This window comes from Salmo salar, chromosome ssa17 (assembly GCF_905237065.1).
Source record: "Salmo salar chromosome ssa17, Ssal_v3.1, whole genome shotgun sequence".
In the NCBI taxonomy this organism is placed as follows: domain Eukaryota; kingdom Metazoa; phylum Chordata; class Actinopteri; order Salmoniformes; family Salmonidae; genus Salmo; species Salmo salar.
Genome location: NC_059458.1, coordinates 47,785,566 through 47,810,882, shown reverse-complemented (window position 1 = coordinate 47,810,882; position 25,317 = coordinate 47,785,566). Strand labels below are relative to the sequence as shown.

The window sequence follows — 25,317 nt, the reverse complement described above, 5'->3', positions numbered from 1 at the left end:
TTATTCAGTTCTACACAAATTGATTTAATTGTTTATTTACTAACAACACAGAATACACATACACACTTACATGAGACAAAAGTTCCTAGTGGACTGACAAGATATGACAGCTTGTTAGACATGGAGAGGGAGGGGTAGAGAAAGAGAGGGAGAGACAAAGAGAGTCAAACTTATCGTACATTTGAAAACTACCCTCAAAGTAATAATACTACTTTGCTCACGAACCACTGCTTGTTTGGGTAAGGAATGCAATGTATTTACATGTAGATGTCGTTGTCGTCTCTCTGTTGAAACCAAACAGTCCTTCTACGAAGAAGGGGCTGGATGGGTGTAAGGCTCTGGTTGTCCAACAGAGGTCACAATATCCTTCTTTGTATCGCTTCTCTGGTAGTGAAGTGTTTGTTAGAACAGACACCTGAGACGCACTAACGATTGTCTGAGATGGGATTCTCCTTCCCATGTTGTGTCTTTAGTCAAAGTTCTAGGACCACTTTGACATGCACAGCTGCAGACTGGTCTCGTAGTGTAGATTATCTTCTCACTTCCTGTTGGTAGGTTCAGAGTTTCCAACCATTTCGTAACGTTCAGCTCCTGCTTCACGTCGGCTGGTCTGGTAGTTTCAACCATTTCAACGTGTGAACCACGGTCTCAACGTCTTTTGGCCTGATATGTTAATTCTTAGTAAGTCATTTTAAGCACTCTGGTCGGAAAGGTGGTTCCATCACACTGACACGCTCTTCTGACCTCATTAGGGGCGTGGTTTAGTTAATGTGCAATTGACATGAAAAACCATTATCTCGTTAGAAGACTAAAATCAGTGAGGTGTCTGTGTCCCAAAAGCATTTGATGATTGGCGTGTAGGCTACAGTTATAGGTCCTAAATACAGTTATAAGCCCTAACGCACTAATGCCAGATTACCTAAAATAATGAAAGAAAAACCTCAATGTATCCTATAGCTATAAATTGCACAATAATGATAAATGTATGGATTTTTTAAGGTATTGTTCAACCCGCCTGCCACTCACCGCCCTTCATCCACACAATATTTCATGACCCTAAACCCACCCGCCCCACAGATATAACCACAGGGACTGTTGGTTATGAGTCAACCCACACATCACTAATCCACATGTACCAGGATAACTTTTACACTTATGTCAATACATAGCAGTCAGTGGGGAAAAGATGAGTGACAACCAATTGAAGCTTATGCCAATACATTCCAGTCGATGGGAAAATATGAAAAGTTGAGACTCACAAACCGACAGACATCTCTCTCTCTTTCCTCTAATCCCCCTTCTCCCCGTCTCTCTTCTCTCCCACCTCCTTCTCCTCACCCCCCACTGTTTCTTTCTCTCAACCTCATATTTATCCCCCTTTCTCTTCTCTTCTCTCTCCCACCCCCTTCTTTTACCACCTCCAACCTCTCCCCCTCTCTCTCCCTCCACCCTCTTTTCTATCTCTTTCTTTGTCTCCCTCCTCTATCTCCCCTCTTTCCTCTCTCTCCCCCTCCCTCCTTCACCCTCTCCCTTTCTCTCTCCCTTTCTCTATCCCCTTTACTCACTCTCCCCCTTCTCTTTCTCCCTCTTCTCTCACTTCCTCCTCCTAGACAGAGAGGCAGAAAGACAGACACACAGACAGGTAGGCAGACAGACAACACACACAGACAGAAACACAGGCAGACAGGTAGAAACACAGGCAGACAGGCAGAAACACAGACAGACAGACCGGCAGGCAGACAGACATGCAGACTCTCTCCCCTCCCTCCTCTCTCTCCCCCTCCCTCCTTCACCCTCTCCCTTTCTCTCTCCCCCTCCCTCACTCTTCCCCTTCTCTCTCCCTCTTCTCGCTCTCCTCCCTCCATTATCTCTCCCTCATTCTTTCTCTTTCTCTCCCTCCCCCTCTTCCCATCTCTCTCTCCAACCTCCACAGACAGGATATTCACTCATAAATATGTGTCAAGGACATTGACGCGTAAGTCAATGCATTGCATTCAAGGCAAAAAAGTTGGTGATACAGCTGCAATGGGTAAATTGGTGAAAAACTCAGACAGGCAGACAGACTGACAGACAGGCAGACAGACCGGCAAGCAGGAAAACAGAGAGACAGATGCAGACAGACAGACACAGGCAGGTAGGCAGACAGAAAGACAGACAGACAGACACAGACAATCCATCTAAAAAAAAAAGACCCATACCCTCTTCAGAATTCATTCTAACAAGGCTTTAAGCTTCTAGAACTGCAAGATTATTGTGTCCAATGGAGATCAAAAAATACTTTGAGTCGATTGACTTCAAATATCATATGTCGAGTCATGACGGTCCCTGGTCACAAATATGTAAAATCTGGGAAGGATCAACCTTTTTAACCTTTTGAAACCACCCCTGGGACCCTCAATTAAGTCACTTCCTGTAATCGCAGGAAGCTGTACTTCAATGTAGTGCCTCTCGGGGACACTATTTAACAATGCACTTTACGTAAAGAATTGACCGTTCTACAGAGGATGGAATACAATGTTTTTGTGTAACTGCAGGGAGAGAATGAAGTACCATGTTGAGGATGAATTAAGCCATTTCCTGTTGCCACAGTAAGCTGAACCTCAACACAGGGCAGCCCTGTCATGGTTATGTGAGGGCTATAGGTAATGCTTTTTTCTATGAAAGAAAGGCCTTGTTCTCTGTGAACTCTGAAGCTCTGTCTGAGTGGCCATCGGGTTCTCGGTCACCTCCCTGACCAAGGCCTTTCCCCCATGATTGCTGTTCAGTTTGGCCGGGCAGCCAGCTCTAGGAAGAGTCTTGGTGGTTCCAAACTTCTTCCATTTAAGAATGATGGGGGCCACTGTGTTCTTGGGGACCTTCAATGCTGCAGAAATGTTTTGGTACCCTTCCCCAGATCTGTGCCTCGACACAATCTTGTCTCGGAGCTCTACAGAGAATTCCTTCGACCTTATGGCTTGGTTGTTTGCTCTGACATGCACTGTCAACTGTGGGACCTTATGTAGACAGGTATGTGCCTTTCCAAATATTGTCCAATCAATTGAATTTATCACAGGTGGACTCCAATCAAGTTGTAGAAACATCTCAAGGATGATCAATGGAAATAGGATGCACCTGAGGTCAATTTTGAGTCTCATAGCAAAGGGTACTTAAGTAAATAAAGTACTTCTGTATTTTAAATGTGTAAACTCTTTTAAAAACCTGTTTTTGCTTTGTCATTATGGGGTATTGTTTATAGATTGCTGAGGATTAATTGTTTATTTAATCCATTTTAGAATAAAGCTAAATATAACATAACAAAATGTGGAAAAAGTCAATGGGTCTGAGTAGTTTCCGAAGGCTTTCGCTTTGTCATTATGGGGTTGTCGTGTCTTTGGGCACCATTAAACTGAAGACATGTTTAACAAATAACTCCCTGTAATTATTATTACACGATTAAACTGATTAATCGTTTAACTGTAATTAACTAGGAGATCGGGGCACCAAGGAAAATATTCAGATTACAAAGTTATAATTTTCCTAATATAACTTTCCTATATTATAACATTATATATTATATTATAGTATCTGACCGATTATCTTCTGGTTTAAATGGTGTATTCTTTACCTCGTCAGTCTCATTCCAAACGTTGTAAATTGTTATTATCTGAACGAACCCAGTCTTCACTAAGTTATCCATACATCAATTGTCTTAAAATAATTTATTTACCTCGTCAGTCTCATTCCAACCGTCGTAAATTGTTATTATCTGCACAAACCCAGTCTTCACTAAGTCATCCATACATCAATTGTCTTAAAATCCATTATTTACTAAACTAAGTAATTCACAGAAAGCATACAAACAGTAGTTATCGTTACAAAGAAATGGTAGACTAATGTACCCTAGTGGGCTAAACCGGCATGGCGGCTTGTTAAACAAACAAGGGGGTTGGGGGCAGCGGAGAAGGCACAACAGAGTTGATAAATATTAACAATTGATATGCTTACTCTTTGCACATGAACGCTCACTCATTCGGGAACAATTGCAATCAATATATATTTACGCTCAGTGTGTCGTCGGGATCCTTGTTGGAGAGTTTTTGTCCTGTTGGAGAGTTTTTGTCCGCGTTCTCTCTCTCTCTCGGTTAGAATGGATCGTTCAAAGCGACATTCGTTCATGTCATTATAGAATGAATGTTTTGTCGGTCTTCACGTTCAATGATACCGAATTTCTAGCTGCAGACTAGTAATTCATATCAAAGACTTGTTATTATTCTGTCGGTATCGATAATCTCAAAGTTTAATCACGTGGTATGGTTAACCTGTTTAGGATAGGGGGCAGTATTGACACGGCTGGATAAAAAACATACCCGATTTAATCTGGTTACCACTCCTACCCAGTAACTAGAATATGCATATACTTATTACATATGGATAGAAAACACCCTACATTTTCTAAAACTGTTTGAATGGTGTCTGTGAGTATAACAGAACTCAAATGGCAGGTCAAAACCTGAGAGATTCCTTTACAGGAAGTGGCCTGTCTGACCATTTGTTGAACTTCTTTTCCATCTCTATCATTTACTAAGGATCTCTGCTCTAACGTGACACTTCCCACGTCGTCCATAGGCGCTCAGAGCCCGGGAAAAAACAGAATGTCGTCATTCCAGCCCCAGGCTGAAACACATTATCGCCTTTCTCAAGTGGCCGATCAAGGGACACTGGGCTTAGGCGCGTGACCCGACCGCCCCCGCCTTTGGGATTTTTTCCTCTGTTTGCCGAAAAGGAGATTCCCTGTCGGAATATTATCGCTTTTCTACGAGAAAAATGGCGTAAAAATTGATTTTAAACAGCGGTTGACATGCTTCGAAGTACGGTAATGGAATATTTAGAATTTTATTGTCACGAATTGCGCCATGCGCGCGACACTTCTTTACTATTTCGGATAGTGTCTGGAACGCATACGAACAAAACGCCGCTATTCGGATATAACGATGGATTATTTTGGACCAAACCAACATTTGTTATTGAAGTAGCAGTCCTGGGTGTGCATTCTGACGAAGACAACTAAAGGTAATCAAACTTTTATAATAGTAAATATGATTATGGTGAGTGCTAAACTTGCCGGGTGTCTAAATAGCGAGCCCGTGATGCCTGGGCTATGTACTTAGAATATTGCAAAATGTGCTTTCACCAAAAGCTATTTTAAAATCGGACATATCGAGTGCATAGAGGAGGTCTGTATCTATAATTCTTAAAATAATTGGTATGCTTTTTGTGAACGTTTATCGTGAGTAATTTAGTAAAATGTTAGCGAATTCCCGGAAGTTTGCTAGTTCTGAACGTCACATGCTAATGTAAAAAGCTGGTTTTTGATATAAATATGAACTTGATTGAACAAAACATGCATGTATTGTATAACATAATGTCCTAGGGTTGTCATCTGATGAAGATCATCAAAGGTTAGTGCTACATTTAGCTGTGGTTTGGGTTTATGTGACATTATATGCTAGCTTGAAAAATGGGTGTCTGATTATTTCTGGCTGGGTACTCTGCTGACATAATCTAATGTTTTGCTTTCGTTGTAAAGCCTTTTTGAAATCGGACAGTGTGGTTAGATTAACGAGAGTCTTATCTTTAAAATGGTGTAAAATAGTCATATTTTTGAAAAATTGAAGGTTTTGCATTTCTAAGGTATTTCAATAACGCGCCACGGGATTACACTGGCTGTTGAGTAGGTGGGACGCTTGCCCATAGAGGTTAACATCAGTACATAGCATCTCAACATATTCCAAATAGCTTTAATCTTATTAAATCATTTTATACAACCATTAGATGTAAGTCTCATCGCTGAGGCTAGTATATAAACCTTAGTATGGTAATATGGCCATATTGTCTCTAATGAGCCTCACAAAATTGTACCAAGCGGACCAGTTCGTAGCTGGATTCTTCACCGATCTTTTATACCTTCTCCAGAACATAAATGTCGTTCGGTTCTCCAATTCTGTGAGGTGGAAGAATCCTTTGTTCTCTCCATGAAAACACTCTGTCTCTTTATACTGGGGCCATGAGGCAGGACATTCTCCTTTGGAATTTTACGACCCCTTCACATAGCCTTGTGTTAGAAGTATAGAGGTCGGGGGATGGTGCATAGAAAACCCAGAGGGCAACATCATGACATAGCCCCCCTGGTGGTTTGGATCTTGTTTATCCTGCAAGTTACAAATCAACATAAAATCATGACCATGTGATGTCCCGTTTGTAGATCATCGTTGCAGTCCCCTCTGGTGGTTGAACTTGGTATGCTCTCTGAAAGCGGAGCAGTCCACCACAAGGATGGGCAGTAATGTCCGGTTGGTGGTCGCTGTTGCGGTCCCCGCTAGTGGTGTACCTTGGTAGGTTCCCTGGAAGCTGCAAAGTAGCCCAGGAAGGACCAGGGAATGTCCTGGTTGGTGATCGCCGTTGCGGTCCCCCCCTCTGGTGGTTTAGCTTGGTAGGCTCTCTGACAGCGGGCATGCCGCCACAAGGATAGGCCATGGGTGTCCGGATTTGGGGTCGCCGTTCCGGACCCGTCGTCCAGACTGGAAGATCTGGGCAGTAACTTAGGCAGATGTTAACAACGCACACACACTCATGAAATATATATAACTACATTCATTCCCCAATGAGTGGCATTGTGGCACTAAGTGATGGTTGTATGGGGACTTTGTTTATGGCTCTATCACTTCCTAAGTGTCAAAGGAACTGAACCGAAAAGGAATGAAAGCATAAACAAAAGATATAGAAAATATAGTTCTCACACAAAAATCATCTAATTGGATGTATTCTATATATGTCCAATGTTCTGGCAAAATGATTCTCATGGCATTGTCTCTAATGCCATATCTAGGGTTTTCCTACTTGGTGTGTTGCTTAGGCACTATCCTAAGTTGACAACTATATGATAAGTCTACAGCCGTAATGCACTAGTTTTGGGCAGTCTTCAGGGATGACCTATGGACTTCTGGGAAGAAAACTGGTGAGTGCTGTAGAGTCAAAGGCCTAGAAGTAAATGTTCAACTTTACTAAGGCTGGTATATTGCTTGGGCCCTTAAGTGGTCCTAGCATAAATCCTAATTGGATGTTCCGTTGTGCATGTGCGTTTATGCTTACACAATCGGGCATTTGTCAAGGGAAGAAAACCAAGTATCCTGGCGGATTACAACTTGTTCAGAATGAGTCTGACGTAGTCAGGTAATTTTCAGGTCAATGCCTGGAGGTCAGTCAGAATTGGTGTCAAGGGAGTCTGTAGTAGTTTTTCTACAAGTCACTGTGTCTTCCACTATTGTAGTGGCGATAGGTATGAAATCTATTTCATAGCTATGTTATCCACGGAGGAGCTAACCTCACGACGGAAGTACTCTAAGTATTAGACCAGTCGTACGTGGTGTGATCATGGTTAATGACTTCTAATAATTTTCCTCCTGAATGGAGGATTCTATTTATTAGTGACATGTGTGTTAACCTCTTGGGGCTAGGTGGGACGCTAGCGTGCCACCCGTGGTGCACTCCATCAACAGCAGGTGCATTTCAAGAGCGGCAAATTTGAATCCAAATAAATGTCAAAATTCAAATTTTTCAAAAATACAACTATGTTACACCATTTGAAAGATAAACATCTCCTTAATCTAACCACGTTTTACGATTTCAAAAAGGTTTTACGGCGAAAGCATAAATTTAGAGTATGTTAGGACAGTACATTTACAAGAGTTGTGTGTAATGTTTTGTCAAGTCAAAGACAGGGTCACCAAAACCATAAAACCAGCTAAAATGATGCACTAACCTTTTACAATCTCCATCAGATGACACTCCTAGGACATTATGTTAGACAATGCATGCATTTTTAGTTCTATCAAGTTCATATTTATATCCAAAAACAGCGTTTTACTATGGCATTGATGTTGAGGAAATCGTTTCCCTCCAATAACCGGCAGTCAAGTCAGCGTCACAAATAAAATAATTAAAATTAGAAAACATTGGTAAAATATTATATTGTCATTTAAAGAATTATAGATTTACATCTTTTGAACGCAATCAACTTGCCAGATTTAAAAATAACCTTACTGGGAAATCACACTTTGCAATAATCTGAGCACTGCGCCCAGAAAAATACGCGTTTGCGATACAGACTAGACGTCATGTTGGGGAGATCTAAAATCGAAAATACTATGTAAATAATCCATTACCTTTGATTCTCTTCATCAGATGTCACTTCCAGGTATCACAGGTCCATAACGAATGTAGTTTTGTTCAAAAAAGCTCATCATTTATGTCCAAAAATCTCCGTCTCGTTAGCACATGATGTAAGCCAGCCGGACTTCTCGTCATGAACGAGGGGAAAAAAATATTTCCGTTCGTTCAAACATGTCAAACGTTGTATAGCATAAATCATTAGGGCCTTTTTTAACCAGAACATGAATAATATTCAAGGTGGACGAATGCATACTCTTTTATAACGTATTGGAACGAGGGTACCCAACATGAACTAGCGCGCCAGGTGTCTAATGGGACATCAACGTTCCATGGCTCTTGTTCGGTCAGATCTCCCTCCAGAAGACTCAAAACACTTTGTAAAGGCTGGTGACATCTAGTGGAAGCAATAGGAAGTGCCAAAATATTCCTAAACCCCTGTGTTTTTCAATGGGATAGGTTTAACCTGTTGGGTCTAGGGGGCAGCATTTGCACGTCTGGATAAAAAAAATGTACCCGATTTAATCTGGTTACTAATCCTACCCAGTAACTAGAATATGCATATACTTATTATATATGGATAGAAAACACTCTAAAGTTTCCAAAACTGTTTGAATGGTGTCTGTGAGTATAACAGAACTCATTTGGCAGGCAAAACCCTGAGACATTTTCTGACAGGAAGTGGATACCTGATGTGTTGTATTGACTTTAAACCTATCCCATTGAAAAACACAGGGGTTTAGGAATATTTTGGCACTTCCTATTGCTTCCACTAGATGTCACCAGCCTTTACAAAGTGTTTTGAGTCTTCTGGAGGGAGATCTGACCGAACAAGAGCCATGGAACGGTGATGTCCCATTAGACACCTGGCGCGCTAGTTCATGTTGGGTACCCTCGTTCCAATACGTTATAAAAGAGTATGCATTCGGTCCACCTTGAATATTATTCATGTTCTGGTTAAAAAGGCCCTAATGATTTATGCTATACAACGTTTGACATGTTTGAACGAACGGAAATATATTTTTTCCCCTCGTTCATGACGAAGTCCGGCTGGCTTACATCATGTGCTAACGAGACGGAGATTTTTGGACATAAATGATGAGCTTTTTTGAACAAAACTACATTCGTTATGGACCTGTGATACCTGGAAGTGACATCTGATGAAGAGAATCAAAGGTAATGGATTATTTACATAGTATTTTCGATTTTAGATCTCCCCAACATGACGTCTAGTCTGTATCGCAACGCGTATTTTTCTGGGCGCAGTGCTCAGATTATTGCAAAGTGTGATTTCCCAGTAAGGTTATTTTTAAATCTGGCAAGTTGATTGCGTTCAAGAGATGTAAATCTATAATTCTTTAAATGACAATATAATATTTTACCAATGTTTTCTAATTTTAATTATTTTATTTGTGACGCTGACTTGACTGCCGGTTATTGGAGGGAAACGATTTCCTCAACATCAATGCCATAGTAAAACGCTGTTTTTGGATATAAATATGAACTTGATAGAACTAAAAATGCATGCATTGTCTAACATAATGTCCTAGGAGTGTCATCTGATGGAGATTGTAAAAGGTTAGTGCATCATTTTAGCTGGTTTTATGGTTTTGGTGACCCTGTCTTTGACTTGACAAAACATTACACACAACTCTTGTAAATGTACTGTCCTAACATACTCTAAATTTATGCTTTCGCCGTAAAACCTTTTTGAAATCGTAAAACGTGGTTAGATTAAGGAGATGTTTATCTTTCAAATGGTGTAACATAGTTGTATTTTTGAAAAATTTGAATTTTGACATTTATTTGGATTCAAATTTGCCGCTCTTGAAATGCACCTGCTGTTGATGGAGTGCACCACGGGTGGCACGCTAGCGTCCCACCTAGCCCCAAGAGGGGCTAGGGGGCAGTATTTTCACGGCTGGATAAAAAAACGTACCCGATTTAATCTGGTTACTAATCCTACCCAGTAACTAGAATATGCATATACTTATTATATATGGATAGAAAACACCCTAAAGTTTCTAAAACTGTTTGAATGGTGTCTGTGAGTATAACAGAACTCATTTGGCAGGCAAAACCCTGAGACATTTTCTGACAGGAAGTGGATACCTGATGTGTTGAATTACCTTTAAGCCTATGCCATTGAAACACACAGGGGTTGATTAATGTTTTGGCACTTCCTATTGCTTCCAGTAGATGTCACCAGCCTTTACAAAGTGTTTTGAGTCTTTTACTGTGAGATCTGACCGAACAAGAGCCATGGAACGGTGATGGCCGATTAGACTCTGGCGCGCGAGTTCATGTTGGGTACCCTCGTTCCAATACGTTATAAAAGAGAATGCATTCGTCCACCTTGAATATTATTCATGTTCTGGTTAAAAAAAGCACTAATGATTTATGCTATACAACGTTTGACATGTTTGAACGAACGTAAATATATTTTTTCCCCTCGTTCATGACGAGAAGTCCGGCTGGCTTAGATCATGTGCTAACAACACGGATCTTTTTGGATATAAATGATGAGCTTTTTTGAACAAAACTACATTCGTTATGGACCTGGGATTCCTGGAAGTGACATCTGATGAAGAGAATCAAAGGTAATGGATTATTTACATAGTATTTTCGATTTTAGATCTCTCCAACATGGACGTTTGTCTGTATCGCAACGCGTATTTTTCTGGGCGCAGTGCTCAGATTATTGCAAAGTGTGATTTCCCAGTAAGGTTATTTTTAAATCTGGCAAGTTGATTGCGTTCAAGAGATGTAAATCTATAATTCTTTAAATGACAATATAATATTTTACCAATGTTTTCTAATTTTAATTATTTAATTTGTGGTGCTGACTTGACTGCCGGTTATTGGAGGGAAACGATTTCCTCAACATCAATGCCATAGTAAAACGTTGTTTTTGGATATAAATATGAACTTGATAGAACTAAAAATGCATGCATTGTCTAACATAATGTCCTAGGAGTGTCATCTGATGGAGATTGTAAAAGGTTAGTGCATCATTTTAGCTGGTTTTATGGTTTTGGTGACCCTGTCTTTGAATTGACAAAACATTACACACAGCTATTGTCAATGTACTCTCCTAACATAATCTAACTTTATGCTTTCGCCGTAAAACCTTTTTGAAATCGGACAACGTGGTTAGATTAAGGAGATGTTTATCTTTCAAAGGGTGTTAGATAGTTGTATGTTTGAAAAATTTGAATTTTGACATTTATTTGGTTTCAAATTTGCCGCTCTTGAAATGCACCTGCTGTTGATAGGGTGCACCACGGGTGGCACGCTAGCGTCCCACATAGCCCCAAGAAGTTAAACTGAAGACATTTTTATCAAATAACTCCCTGTAATTATTATTACGCGATTAAACTGATTAATCGTTTAACTGTAATTAACTAGGAGATCGGGGCACCAAGGAAAATATTCAGATTACAAAATTATAATTTTCCTAATATAACTTTCCTATATTATAACATTATATATTATATTATATTATAGTATCTGACCGATTATCTTCTGGTTTAAATGGTGTATTCTTTACCTCGTCAGTCTCATTCCAAATGTCGTAAATTGTTGTTATCTGCACGAACCCAGTCTTCACTAAGTCATCCATACATCAATTGTCTTAAAATCATTTATTTACTAAACTAAGTCATTCACAGAAAGCATACAAACAGCAGTTATCGTTACAAAGAAATGGTAGACTAATGTGCCCTAGTGGGCTAAACCGGCATGGCAGCTTGTTAACCTCTCTAGGCTAGGCGGGACGAATTCGTCCCACCTACGTAACAGCCACTGCTATCCTGTGGCGCGATTTTCAAAACCTTAAAAATCCTATTACTTCAATTTCTCAAACATATGACTATTTTACAGCCATTTAAAGACAAGACTCTCGTTAATCTAACCACACTGTCCGATTTCAAAAAGGCTTTACAACGAAAGCAAAACATTAGATTATGTCAGCAGAGTACCAAGCCAGAAATAATCAGACACCCATTTTTCAAGCCAGCATATAATGTCACCAAAACCCAGAAGACAGCTAAATGCAGCACTCACCTTTGATGATCTTCATCAGATGACAACCCTAGGACATTATGTTATACAATACATGCATGTTTTGTTCAATCAAGTTCATATTTATATCAAAAACCAGCTTTTTACATTAGCATGTGACGTTCAGAACTAGCATACCCCCGCAAACTTCCGGGGAATTCGCTAACATTTTACTAAATTACTCACGATAAACGTTCACAAAAAGCATAACAATTATTTTAAGAATTATAGATACAGACCTCCTCTATGCACTCGATATGTCCGATTTTAAAATAGCTTTTTGGTGAAAGCACATTTTGCAATATTCTAAGTACATAGCCCAGGCATCACGGGCTCGCTATTTAGACACCCGGCAAGTTTAGCACTCACCATAATCATATTTACTATTATAAAAGTTTCATTACCTTTTGTTGTCTTCGTCAGAATACACACCCAGGACTGCTACTTCAATAACAAATGTTGGTTTGGTCCAAAATAATCCATCGTTATATCCGAATAGCGGCGTTTTGTTCGTATGCGTTCCAGACACTATCCGAAATAGTAAAGAAGTGTCACGCGCATGGCGCAATTCGTGACAATAAAATTCTAAGTATTCCATTACCGTACTTCGAAGCATGTCAACCGCTGTTTAAAATCAATTTTACGACATTTTTCTCGTAGAAAAGCGATAATATTCCGACAGGGAATCTCCTTTTCGGCAAACAGAGGAAAAAATCCCAAAGGCGGGGGGCGGTCGGGGTCACGCGCATAAGCTAGTGTCCCTTGATCGGCCACTTGAGAAAGGCGATAATGTGTTTCAGCCTGGGGCTGGAATGACGACATTCGGTTTTTTCCCGGGCTCTGAGCGCCTATGGACGACGTGGGAAGTGTCACGTTAGAGCAGAGATCCTTAGTAAATGATAGAGATGGAAAAGAAGTTCAACAAATGGTCAGACAGGCCACTTCCTGTAAATGAATCTCTCAGGTTTTGACCTGCCATTTGAGTTCTGTTATACTCACAGACACCATTCAAACAGTTTTAGAAAATTTAGGGTGTTTTCTATCCATATGTAATAAGTATATGCATATTCTAGTTACTGGGTAGGAGTGGTAACCAGATTAAATCGGGTATGTTTTTTTATCCAGCCGTGTCAATGCTGCCCCCTAGCCCTAACAGGTTAACATCAGTACATAGCATCTCAACATATTCCAAATAGCTTTAATCTTATTAAATCATTTTATACAACCATTAGAGATAAGTCTCATCGCTGAGGTAATATGGCCATGTAATATGGCCATATTGTCTCTAATGAGCCTCACAAAATTGTACCAAGCGGACCAGTTCGTAGCTGGATTCTTCACCGATCTTTTATACCTTCTCCAGAACATAAATGTCGTTCGGTTCTCCAATTCTGTGAGGTGGAAGAATCCTTTGTTCTCTCCATGAAAACACTCTGTCTCTTTATACTGGGGCCATGAGGCAGGACATTCTTCTTTGGAATTTTATGACCCCTTCACACAGCCTTGTGTCAGAAGTATAGAGGTCGGGGAATGGTGCATAGAAAGCCCAGAGGGCAACGTCATGACAGGGTATTGTGTGTAGATTGCTGAGGATTTATTTTTTATTTAATCCATTTTAGAATAAAGCTAAATATAACATAACAAAATGTGGAAGAAGTCAATGGGTCTGAATAGTTTCCGAAGGCAGAATATACATTTATATATTATTTTTGTATATACAGTTAGATTATATCTTCAGAAGGAGGAGAGGTGCTGTGATACAATATGTTTTTTATCTGTTTTTTAAAACTAGCTTTTTGCCTGAGTAACCTCTGGTGGCAGAGCGTTCCATGATGACATTGCTCTATTCATAACTGAGTGATGCATTAAATCTGTTTTTGGTTTGGGTACAGTGAAGAAGCCCATAGTGGCATGTCTGATGGGGTATGTACGTCTGTTTTAAGTGTATGTAAATAGATACAAGTGGTTAGGCATTTTCAACACAAATGTTTCTTATAAAGTCTAGACAAGAAGTAGTCAATTTCTCACCAACTGTCATGAAATAGATTACCCTTACGCAAACCCTGAACCAGATTAATGGCCACATCCCGACTCAACCCTGATCCTAGCCTCAACCCTAACCCTTACCCTTCGCTTCATCTCTACATCTTGGCTCAACCCTAGCCATAACCCAAACTACTTGTCCACTAACCTTAGACATAACACTAATTATCAATGAATTAATTCACCTCACCTCCCAACTACATTGCAGAAAGGCCTCACTTGAAGCCTGACATAGAGTTAAATGTGCTTTTGAGCGACGTCAGCAGAACGGTTGAGGCTAGAAACAAAATGCAGGTATGGGATTGTTCAACAGACGCCTCCGATGAACACATGCCTACAACTGAGTATGTAAAATGTACTTTTGACAGTGAAAACTTGGTCCCACAGAGAACAAGGCCTTTCTTCAGTAGAAAAGCATTACCTTCTAGCTAACCGTCCTTCCACACAACTCATTGTGACCTTACTGGGATGCCCTGTGTTGAGGTTCAGCTTCCTGTGGCAACAGGAAATGGCTTAATTCATCCTTAACATGGTACTTCATTCTCTCCCTGCAGTTACACAAAAACACTGTCTTTCATCCTCTATAGAAAGGTCAATTATGTACGTAAAGACAGTGCATTGTTAAAGAGTGTCCCCAAGAGGCAGTACATTGAAGTACAGTGTCCTGCGATTACAGGAAGTGACTTAATTATCAAATCAAACCAAATGTTATTTGTCACATGCGCTGAATACAACAGGTGTTGCAGTGATCGCTTACAGTGATATGCTTACTTACAATGCAAATAGTCTGGGTAGCCATTTGATTAGCTGTTGGACCTAGACTTGGCACTCCGGTACCGCTTGTCATGCAGTAGCAGAGAGAACAGTCTATGACTAGGGTGGCTGCAGTCATTGACAATTTTTAGGGCATTCCTCTGACAGCGCCTGAGGTCCTGGATGGCAGGAAGCTTGGCCCCAGTGATGTACTAGGCCGTACGCACTACCCTCTGTAGTGCCTTGCAGTTGGAGGCCGAGCAGTTGCCATACCAGGCAGTGATGCAACCCGTTAGGATGCTCTTGATGGTGCAGCTGTAGAACCTTTTGAGGATCTGAGGACCCATACCAAATATTTTCAGTCTCCTGAGGGGGAATAGGTTTTGTTGTGCCCTCTTCATGACTGTCTTGGTGTGCTTGCACCATGTTAGTTTGTTGGTGATGTGGACCCCAAGGAACTTGAAGCTCTCAACCTGCTCCAATACAGCCCCATCGATGAGAATGCTGGTGTGCTCGGTCCTCCTTTTCCTGTAGAACACAATCATCACCTTTGTCTTGATCACACTGAGGGAGAGGTTGTTGTCCTTGCACCACACGGTCAGGTCTCTGACATCCTCCCTATAGGCTGTCTCATCATTGTCAGTGATCAGGTCTACCAATGTTGTGTTATCAGCAAACTTAATGAGTTTGCTGATGAGCACCATGGCTACAGATGTGCAGTCATGAGTGAACAGGGAGTACAGGGGGGGACTGAGCACACACCCCTGAGGGGCCCCTGTGCTGAGGAACAGCGTGGCGGATGTGTTGTTACCTACCCTTACCACCTGGGGGCAGCCCGTCAGGAAGTCCAGGATCCAGTTGCAGAGGGAGGTGTTTAGTCCCAGGGTCCTTAGCTTAGTGATGAGCTGAGCCCCAATCAATGAATAGCATTCTCACATAGGTATTCCTTTTGTCCAGGTGTGAAAGGGCAGTGTGGAGTGCAATAGAGATTGCGTCATCTGTGGATCTGTTGGTGCGGTATGCAAATTGGAGTGGGTCTAGGGTTTCTGGGATAATGGTGTTGATGTGAGCCATGACCAGCCTTTCAAAGCATTTCATGGCTACAGACATGAGTGCTACGGGTCAGTAGTCATTTAGGCAGATTACCTTAGTGTTCTTGGGCACAGGGACTATGGTGGTTTGCTTGAAACATGTTGGTATTACAGACTCAGACAGGGAGAGGTTGAAAATGTCAGTGAAGACACTTGCCAGTTGGTCAGCACAAGCTCGGATTACACTTCCTGGTAATCCGTCTGCCCTGCTGCCTTGTGAATGTTGACCTGTTTAAAGGTCTTACTCACATCGGCTGCAGAGAGCGTAATCACACAGTCGTCCGGAACAGCTGATGCTCTCATGCATGTTTCAGTGTTACTTGCCTCGAATCGAGCATAGAAGTTATTTGGCTTGTCTGGTAGGCTTGTGTCACTGGGCAGCTCTCGGCTCTGCTGTAGTACGAAACGATCTTAGTCCTGTAAGCTTCCGGGTTAGAGTCCCGCTCCTTGAAAGCGGCTGCTCTACCCTTTAGCTCAGTGTGAATGTTGCCTGTAATTCATGGCTTCTGGTTGGGGTATGGGGGTCATGGGGGCGGTTTCGAAGGGTTAAAAAGGTTTAATCTTCCCAAATTGTACATTTTGTTTAGATCGCAGGACCGTCATGACCCGGTATATGAAAGTCAATTGCTCCAAAATATTTGTTTCCTTCCATTGGACACAATTGTCTATCTGCCTGTCTGCCTGCGTCTGTCTGTCTGTCTGCATGTCTGTCTTCCTGTATCTGTCTCTCTGCCTGCCTGTCTGTTTTTCACAAATGTACTAATTTCAGCTGTATCACCAACTTTTTTTTGCCTTCAATGCAATGTATTGACTTATGTGTCAATGCCCTTGATGCATATTTATGCGTTTATATCTTCTCTGTGGAGGTTGGAGAGAGGAGGGAGGGAGAGAGAGATGGGAAGAGGAGGAGGGAGGGAAAGGAGGGGGGAGACGGGAGAGAGCAGAGGGAGAAAGAGAAGGGGGAGAGTGTGGGAGGGGGAGAGTGGAGAGAGAAAGGGAGAGGGTGAAAGAGGGAGGAGGGAGAGAGGAGGGAGGGAAGAGAGAGGGAGAAGAGGGGAAGGGAGAGAGCAAGGGAGAGGGTGAAGGCAGGAGCAGGGAGAGAGGAGAGAGGGGAGATGGAGATAAGGGGGAGAGGGTGGAGGGGGTGAAAAAAAGGGGTGGTGAAGAGGAGGGGGGATAAAGAGAAGGTCAATACCATTGAATGCAATGTATTGACATAAGCATCAATTGATTGACGTTTCTCTTTTCCCATTGACTGCAGTGTATTGACATAAGCATCAACCCTGTGCCACTCATCTTTTCCTATTGACTACTCTCACTTTCCCCAGACATTAATGAGTGTTTGAAAGAGACTCAAAACTGTGTCACCGGGCAGACTTGCATCAACACAGAGGGCTCTTTTTGCTGTCAGCGTGACACAAACTGTGGTACAGGCTACAAACTCACTGACACCAACACCTGCCAAGGTGAGTGTTCTGTACTGCCTGGAATGTGTGGATGATTTATCTTTACCCATCAATCACCCTATTAAGTTTGACTGTCTTCAAGAACATTAATACTCTGTTCTCATTCTCCACCAGATGTTGATGAGTGTGCTTTTGGATCCCACAACTGTGGCCTAGACTTTGAGTGTAGGAATACGGCAGGGTCGTTCTGCTGTCACCCACGGGAGCAGTGTGGAGAGGGATATATCCAGGACGCAGTGGGAAACTGTATTGGTGAAATGCTTCCACTACCAATACAACCACACACAATGTATGAGAGTGGGTGATTGAATCAGCATGAGAGTGTGTTATCTACCCCACTACTGATAATCACACACCAATATGTGATTACATTGATACATATGTGTCTCTCTCCAGTCTGCCAGATATCAATGACTGTGTGACCCAGTCCAGCCCGTGCAAGTCATGACCTGTATTAACACTGTGGGGTCGTACACCTGTAGAAGATACTCTGTCACCTGTGGACGAGGACATCACCTCAGTGAGGACAGTAGTCACTGTGTGGGTAAGGTCCATTGTTTTTTATGTATTATTGGGGAAATGGCTGGGTATTACACATTGGTTGTGGATTGGGTGAGATCCCTCGTACAATGTAAAGCTTTTTGAAATTAAATGACAGTTGCTATATACTGTAACTGCAAACCATGTTATTGTATAAATGTTATTAGTGTCTCATGTTTATCAAGTTAATCTTCTTATTTACTCTCTCCACTTGCTTGCCCTCTAGATGTGGATGAGTGTCTGGTAGAAGGGGTGTGTCAGGGCCATGGTTGTGTCGAACGTCCTGGGTTCCTTCCTCTGCGAGTGCAGACCTGGCTTCATCTTCAACACCATCATCAGACTCTGTGAAGTTACTGTATGCTGCCATCCCTCCCCTCTGAAGCAACACTGAAGGGGTCTCAAAATATGTGTCAAATAATACTTGTCAAATAAGACTAATACTGTCATCCCTCCCCTCTGAATCAGCTGTTTCTGGGAGGCAGATTCAGTATTGTGAACTCAACTGAAGCCTCTTTTCACACATCTCTCTTGTTATTATGTGTTAGGCATTAACGAGTGCAGGCAGTACTCAGGACGCCTCTGTGCCCACAAGTGTGAGAACACCCCGGGGTCCTACCAGTATTCCTGTACCACAGGCTTCAAACTGGCCAGCGACAGCAGAAACTGTGTAGGTAAGAAGCTATGACTCCACCAGAGAAGTTCATTCTCTCTGAATCCATCTTTCAGTCTGCTTGGGGGTGCTACTCCAACCCTGCAGTGTGCTATTGGTGCTGGGAGAGAAAAGCTGGAGTATTTTTCCCATTTGTTCTATTCAGGAATTCAGGAATTACAGTAGTCTCACATATTTTAGTTACAAATCCAACCAACATTTGCAATTCACACTGATACAAATCATGTTTTATAAAGTGTCTGACTCAGTTGACCTGTGACCTTTGACCTGTTCTAGATGTGAATGAGAGTGAGATGAACCCCTGCAGTCAGGAGTGTGCTAATGTTTATGGCTCCTACCAGTGCTACTGTCGCTTTGGTTACCAGTGACATTGATGAGATCACTTGTGAAGGTAGGTCAATTAATGTGAAGGTAGGAGCAAATATTGGCAGTATTGGAAGAATTTACTAAGATACCACTATATAGGACGTAAGTATTTAAAGTAACTGGATTTTTAGGACAGCATGCTTTTAGGACAGCAAGCATGGTATTAGGCTGAGATGGAGGAAATGTCACACCTTCCAATCTGCATTAAGTTGCCTTCCTATTCGAGGCAGCCACGCTTTTTCAGTTGTTTGGGTACAATCTCCTCTCTCTCTCTCTCTCTCTCTCTTTCTCTCACTCTCACTATTGTCAGATATTGATGAGTGTGCCCTGCCAACTGGGGATCACATGTGTTCCTACCACTGTTCCAACACCGCAGGCAGCTTCCGCTGTGCCTGCCCTCCCATGGGCTACACTCTCGCCCCCAACGGACGCACCTGCCAAGGTCAGTGAAAAAATGTCACCATCCCTCCAAACCTCCCTTGTCCCTCATTCTCCCTCACTCTTAGAAAAAAGGGTTATTCTGCTGTCCCCATAGGAGGACCCTTTTTGATTAAAGGTAGAATCCTTTTTGGTTCCATGTAGAACAATCTGTGTTCTAACTGGAACCAAAAAGGGTTATTCAAAGGGCTCTCCTTAGGTTTTAGGTAAACACACTCTTAGAAAAATAGGTGCTATCTAAACACTATTGTTTAGATAAAAACATTGGAAATAATGTATTTTGTGTTTTTGTGAATGTGTCCATTATGTGCAAGTATGTGCAGTGTGTTTACATGTAATTTAATACAGATGCATTTAGATGTGCATGACTGTGTATGTGCAGTATTGTGTGTGTGAAACACACTGCTAACATTTTTAGTTCTCTCTCTGTTCAGATATGAATGAGTGTGGCCGGATCCCACAGCTGTGCTGTGACAGAGAGCTTCTGTTCAGATATGAATGAGTGTGTGGCCGGATCCCACAGCTGTGCTGTGACAGAGAGCTGCTTCAACGTACAGGGAGGGTTCAGATGCCTGTCCTTCAGGTGTCCACCCAACTTCCGTTGGGCAGCAGAGGGGTGAGAACTAGAACTGAACTGAGAACAGTGTTTACTTTCCTTTACTGTCTGGCCTGCTGTGTCTGTGTGAAATTAGTCATTTCTGTTTTACACGTTCTTTCTCTGATCAATTATCATTGCTCTTTAAAACGCATCCTTTTCTTAAAAGGTGGCTGGCATCTGAGATACTGTATCACACTGCAGGTTTGCATATGGGCTGCAGCGGATGGGGGCAATCTTTGGTGACAATTTTGTCTGACCAGAATTGTCACTTTGTACCTTGTGACAGTCACACAACTCTTCTTTTTAATTTCACAATTTCTGACTCTTTGTCCCTTGTGCCTCGAACCCCTTCTGATTTTTCCTTCTCCTTCCAGCCATTGCGAACGCATAGCCTGCGAGTACGTACGGGACCCCTCGTGTTTATCCCTCCCCTTAAAAATCTCTTTCGACAACATCACTTTCCCCACCAACATCTCCGTGCTGGCTGATGTCTTCCGCATGGGGCCCTCCAACTCAGTCTCAGGGGACGACATCCAGCTAGACATCGTCACCAGAGACCAAGGTGGCTTTTTAGTGCCCAGAGACTGGCCCACAGCAGAGGGATCTCACTGCAAAGCATCGTGACAGAACCCCAGGATTTCTTGCTCACAGTGGAGATGAGGCTCATACGTTACGGGACTGTTCATTTTTATATGGCTAAGATTGCGGTGTTTATCACCTACGAGCAGCCCATCCCACCAAGACTTCCATTCTAAATACCATTATCTAGCCCTGCTGTCATAATATGGCTGATCTCATATTTGACCATCATGATGAAGAATCATCTTATTTATTTAGGAGCATTCCTGAACCTTCTGTGTTCTGGGGAAGTTACATGGTGATATTCAAGTGTTGTGGCAATGTGTGTTGTGATGTGTAATGTTCACTAGGTGGGGATCATAGGCAGTATAAGAATCTAATCTCACCAATCTACCTCATGATTTGCATGGCAGCTTTGCTTTGGATTTTGAGCTTTTGTTGCTTTTTATTGAATTTTTTTGCAATTAAAATGAATTTGTCACACAGTGATTTTTGTTTCTCTTTCTAATTTCCCTTCTACCCCCTAACCAGATACTAATACAATACGTATTGCTTTCACTAACAATAGCTGCTGCAGCAATATCCATTCATAGTATTCTATCCTGTCCTGTGGTGATTATTAATGACGGTTGGGGAATTCATATTTCCCGATGCCATACCTACCTCTGCCAAACTGCCTTAACAGAGGATCAAGGATGTCACACTTTAGTGGAGCAATGAAAAATAAAACATGCCACTTATTTATGGTTACCCGGTCCCTGGCGGGAGCTCAATTAGTGGTCTCCTGGCGTTACAGCCAAGAAGATGGATGATGCTCTTAGTGTTAGTGTTGGGTGGTTATCAATGAGTACTGCTGGTAAATTATACGAAAACACAAGGAGCTGTGATCGACTTGAGCCAGGCAACTTTTACTTTCCAGTGATCAGGTTTTCTTTTATAGTTTAGTCTGGATTGTGGACTACTACTCCCCATGGATTTGTGGTTTGGCATCCGTTGAATACAGAAGCTGTTTTGAAATGTATGGATGGATATTTCCTATTGAGAGTCTATGGAATATTTAAGAAATTTGGGATTCCAATTCCGGTCTCTCTTGCTTTTGATGTATTAACAACCAGCTGTGGCTCACTTCTATTCTGTCTCATTACCTTCCCATCCAGTCACCTTAGTTTACATTTTGTGTCTGAATTGCTGAAGGGCGGCTATAGTTACCTCAGTTACCCTCTGTGGCAATTTTTATTTTATTTTATCTTTATTTAACCAGGTAGGCTAGTTGTGAACAAGTTCTCATTTGCAACTGCGACCTGGCCAAGATAAAGCATAGCAGTTAGGCACATACAACACAGAGTTACACATAGAATGAACAAAACATACAGTCAATAATACGGTAGAAAAAAAAAAAAAGTCTATATACAGTGAATTCAACTTAGGTAAAATAAGGAAATTAAGGCAATAAATAGGCCATGGTGGCAAAGTAATTACAATATGGCAATTAAACACTGGAATGGTAGATGTGCAAAAGATGGATGTGCAAGTAGAGATACTGGGGTGCAAAAGGAGCAGAATAAATAAATAAATACAGTATAAGGATGAGGTGAATTTGTACGTTTGCCCACATACAAAGAAATGATCAGTCTATAATTTTAATGGTAGGTTTATTTGAACAGTGAGAGACAGAATAGCAACAAAAAAATCCAGAAAAATGCATGTCAAAAATGTTATAAAATCATTTGTATTTTAATGAGGGAAATAAGTATTTGACCCCTCTGCAAAACATGACTTAGTACTTGGTGGCAAAACCCTTGTTGGCAATCACAGAAGTCAGACGTTTCTTGTAGTTGGCCACCAGGTTTGCACACATCTCAGGAGGGATTTTGTCCCACTCCTCTTTGCAGATCTTCTCCAAGTCATTAAGGTTTCGAGGCTGACGTTTGGCAACTCGAACCTTCAGCTCCCTCCACAGATTTTCTATGAGATTAAGGTCTGGAGACTGACTAGGCCACTCCAGGACCTTAATGTGCTTCTTCTTGAGCCACTCCTTTGTTGCCATGGCTGTGTGTTTTGGGTCATTGTCATGCTGGAATACCCATCCACGACCCATTTTCAATGCCCTGGCTGAGGGAAGGAGGTTCTCACCCAAGATTTGACGGTACATGGCCCAGTCCATCGTCCCTTTGATGCGGTGAAGTTGTCCTGTCCCCTTAGCAGAAAAACACCCCCAAAGCATAATGTTTCCACCTCCATGTTTGACGGTGGAGATGGTGTTCTTGGGGTCATAGGCAGCATTCGTCCTCCTCCAAACACGGCGAGTTGAGTTGATGCCAAAGAGGTCTATTTTGGTCTCATCTGACCACAACACTTTCACCAGTTGTCCTCTGAATCATTCAGATGTTCATTGGCAAACTTCAGACAGGCATGTATATGTATTCTTGAGCAGGGGGACCTTGCGGGCGCTGCAGGATTTCAGTCCTTCACGGCGTAGTGTGTTACCAATTGTTTTCTTGGTGACTATGGTCCCAGCTGCCTTGAGATCATTGACAAGACCCTCCCGTGTAGTTCTGGGCTGATTCCTCACCGTTCTCATGATCATTGCAACCCCACGAGGTGAGATCTTGCATGGAGCCCCAGGCCGAGGGATATTGACAGTTCTTTTGTGTTTCTTCCATTTGCGAATAATCGCACCAAATGTTGTCACCTTCTCACCAAGCTGCTTGGCGATGGTCTTATAGCCCAGTCCAGCCTTGCGTAGGTCTACTATCTTGTCCTTGACATCCTTGGAGAGCTCTTTGGTCTTGGCCATGGCGGAGAGTTTGGAATCTGATTGATTGATTGCTTCTGTGGACAGGAGTCTTTTTTACAGGTAACAAGCTGCGGTTAGAAGCACTCCCTTTAAGAGTGTGCTCCTAATCTCAGCTCGTTACCTGTATAAAAGACTCCTGGGAGCCAGAAATCTTTCTGATTGAGAGGGGGTCAAATACTTATTTCCCTCATTAAAATGCAAATCAATTTATAACATTTTTGACATGCGTTTTTCTGGATATTTTTATTCTGTCTCTCACTGTTACCACCATCTTGGATTCCAATGCCCTCACAATCATTTTGTGGCTTTGGTCCACAGACCTGAAGACACATGGACCCACCTGCCAGTAGTGCTAGAGCCTAATTTCAAGCCCCCTTCCCCTTTGGAGGCTTGACTTCCATGAAGAGGCTTATTTTCTTCACCTCAGGAGACCCTTGATGGGTCCAATGACTTGTTTGGCCTCTCCTCTTAAAACTTCTTCAGGCTAGTGTCCTTTTTTCTCAATTTCCGCCTGACTGACGTGCCCAAAGTAAACTGCCTGTTCCTCAGGCCCTGAAGCCAGGATATGCATATAATTGGTACCATTGGAAAGAAGACACTTTGAAGTTTGTAGAAAAGTAAAAATAATGTAGGAGACTATAACACAATAGATATGGTAGGAGAAAATCCAAAGAAAAACCAAACGGAATTCTTTTTTTTGAGAGCCCATGCTCTTACATTGGAAAGTATAGGGAAATAATTAAATCTAGCTCCCAGTATGTAATTCCGATGGCTTCCACTGGGTGTCAGCACTCAATTTTCAAGGTTTCAGGCTTGTTTCTTCCGAAACGAGTAAGAATAATGAGTTTTACTACAGGGACACAGACTTGGAAATTCGTGTATGCGCGCGGTGAAGAGGACACGCACCTGCTAATATCGTTTTCCTATGAACACATCTTTCCATATGAAATATTATAGTTTAATTACATTTTAGGGTATCTGAGGATTAAATAGAAATGTATTTTGACTTGTTGAAACAAAGTTTAGGGGTAGATTTTCGGATTCCTATCTTGGCATTTTGAACGAGTGGATTACTCAAATCGATGGTGCCAACTAAACAGATGTTTTGGGATATAAAGAAGGATTTTATATAACAAAACAACACTACATGTTATAGCTGGGACCCTTTAGATGACAAATCAGAGAAAGATTTTCAAAAAGTAAGTGAATATTTAATCACTATTTGTGAATTTATGAAACCTGTGCCGGTGGAAAAATATTTTGATGTGGGGCGCCGTCCTCAAACAATCGCATGGCATGCCTTCGCTGTAAACCCTACTGTAAATCGGACAGTGCAGTTAGATTAACAAGAATTTAAGCTTTCAACTGATATAAGACAGTTGTATGTACCTAAATGTTTAATATCCATAATTTTATTGATTACTTATTTGAATTGTGCGCCCTCCAGTTTCACCAGAAGTTGTCCGGCTAGCGGGACGCCTAGCCTTATTAAGCGTTGATTCATTAATAAACCATTGAAAATATCTATAGATCTATTCAGGCGTTGACAGAGTTTTGTGTGAAATGCTCTGGATTTTAGAAGTGCTTATCCATTCATCACCATTGCATTGAATGAGGGATCCTTGTGAATTTGAAAGTGTTATTGGCACTTCAACACTGATTTGTATATATTTCAGTTTACATAATGTAATTGTGCACTTGTATAGAAC

At 41.8% G+C, this 25,317-nt stretch overlaps 1 protein-coding gene across 1 annotated transcript; it reads left to right on the top strand.

Annotated features, from left to right (window-relative positions):
• Window positions 1–16,653: 16,653 nt before the first annotated feature.
• On the top strand, window positions 16,654–21,300 carry LOC106575930 (fibulin-1). Its single transcript, XM_014152679.2, is given in 14 exon segments — window positions 16,654–16,669; window positions 17,483–17,620; window positions 17,735–17,872; window positions 18,025–18,060; window positions 18,063–18,164; window positions 18,387–18,436; window positions 18,438–18,504; window positions 18,706–18,831; window positions 19,107–19,194; window positions 19,196–19,221; window positions 19,507–19,638; window positions 20,127–20,250; window positions 20,607–20,794; window positions 20,797–21,300. Coding segments are annotated over 14 exon segments (1,422 nt in total). The 3' UTR covers window positions 20,988–21,300.
• The last annotated feature ends 4,017 nt before the right edge of the window (window positions 21,301–25,317 follow it).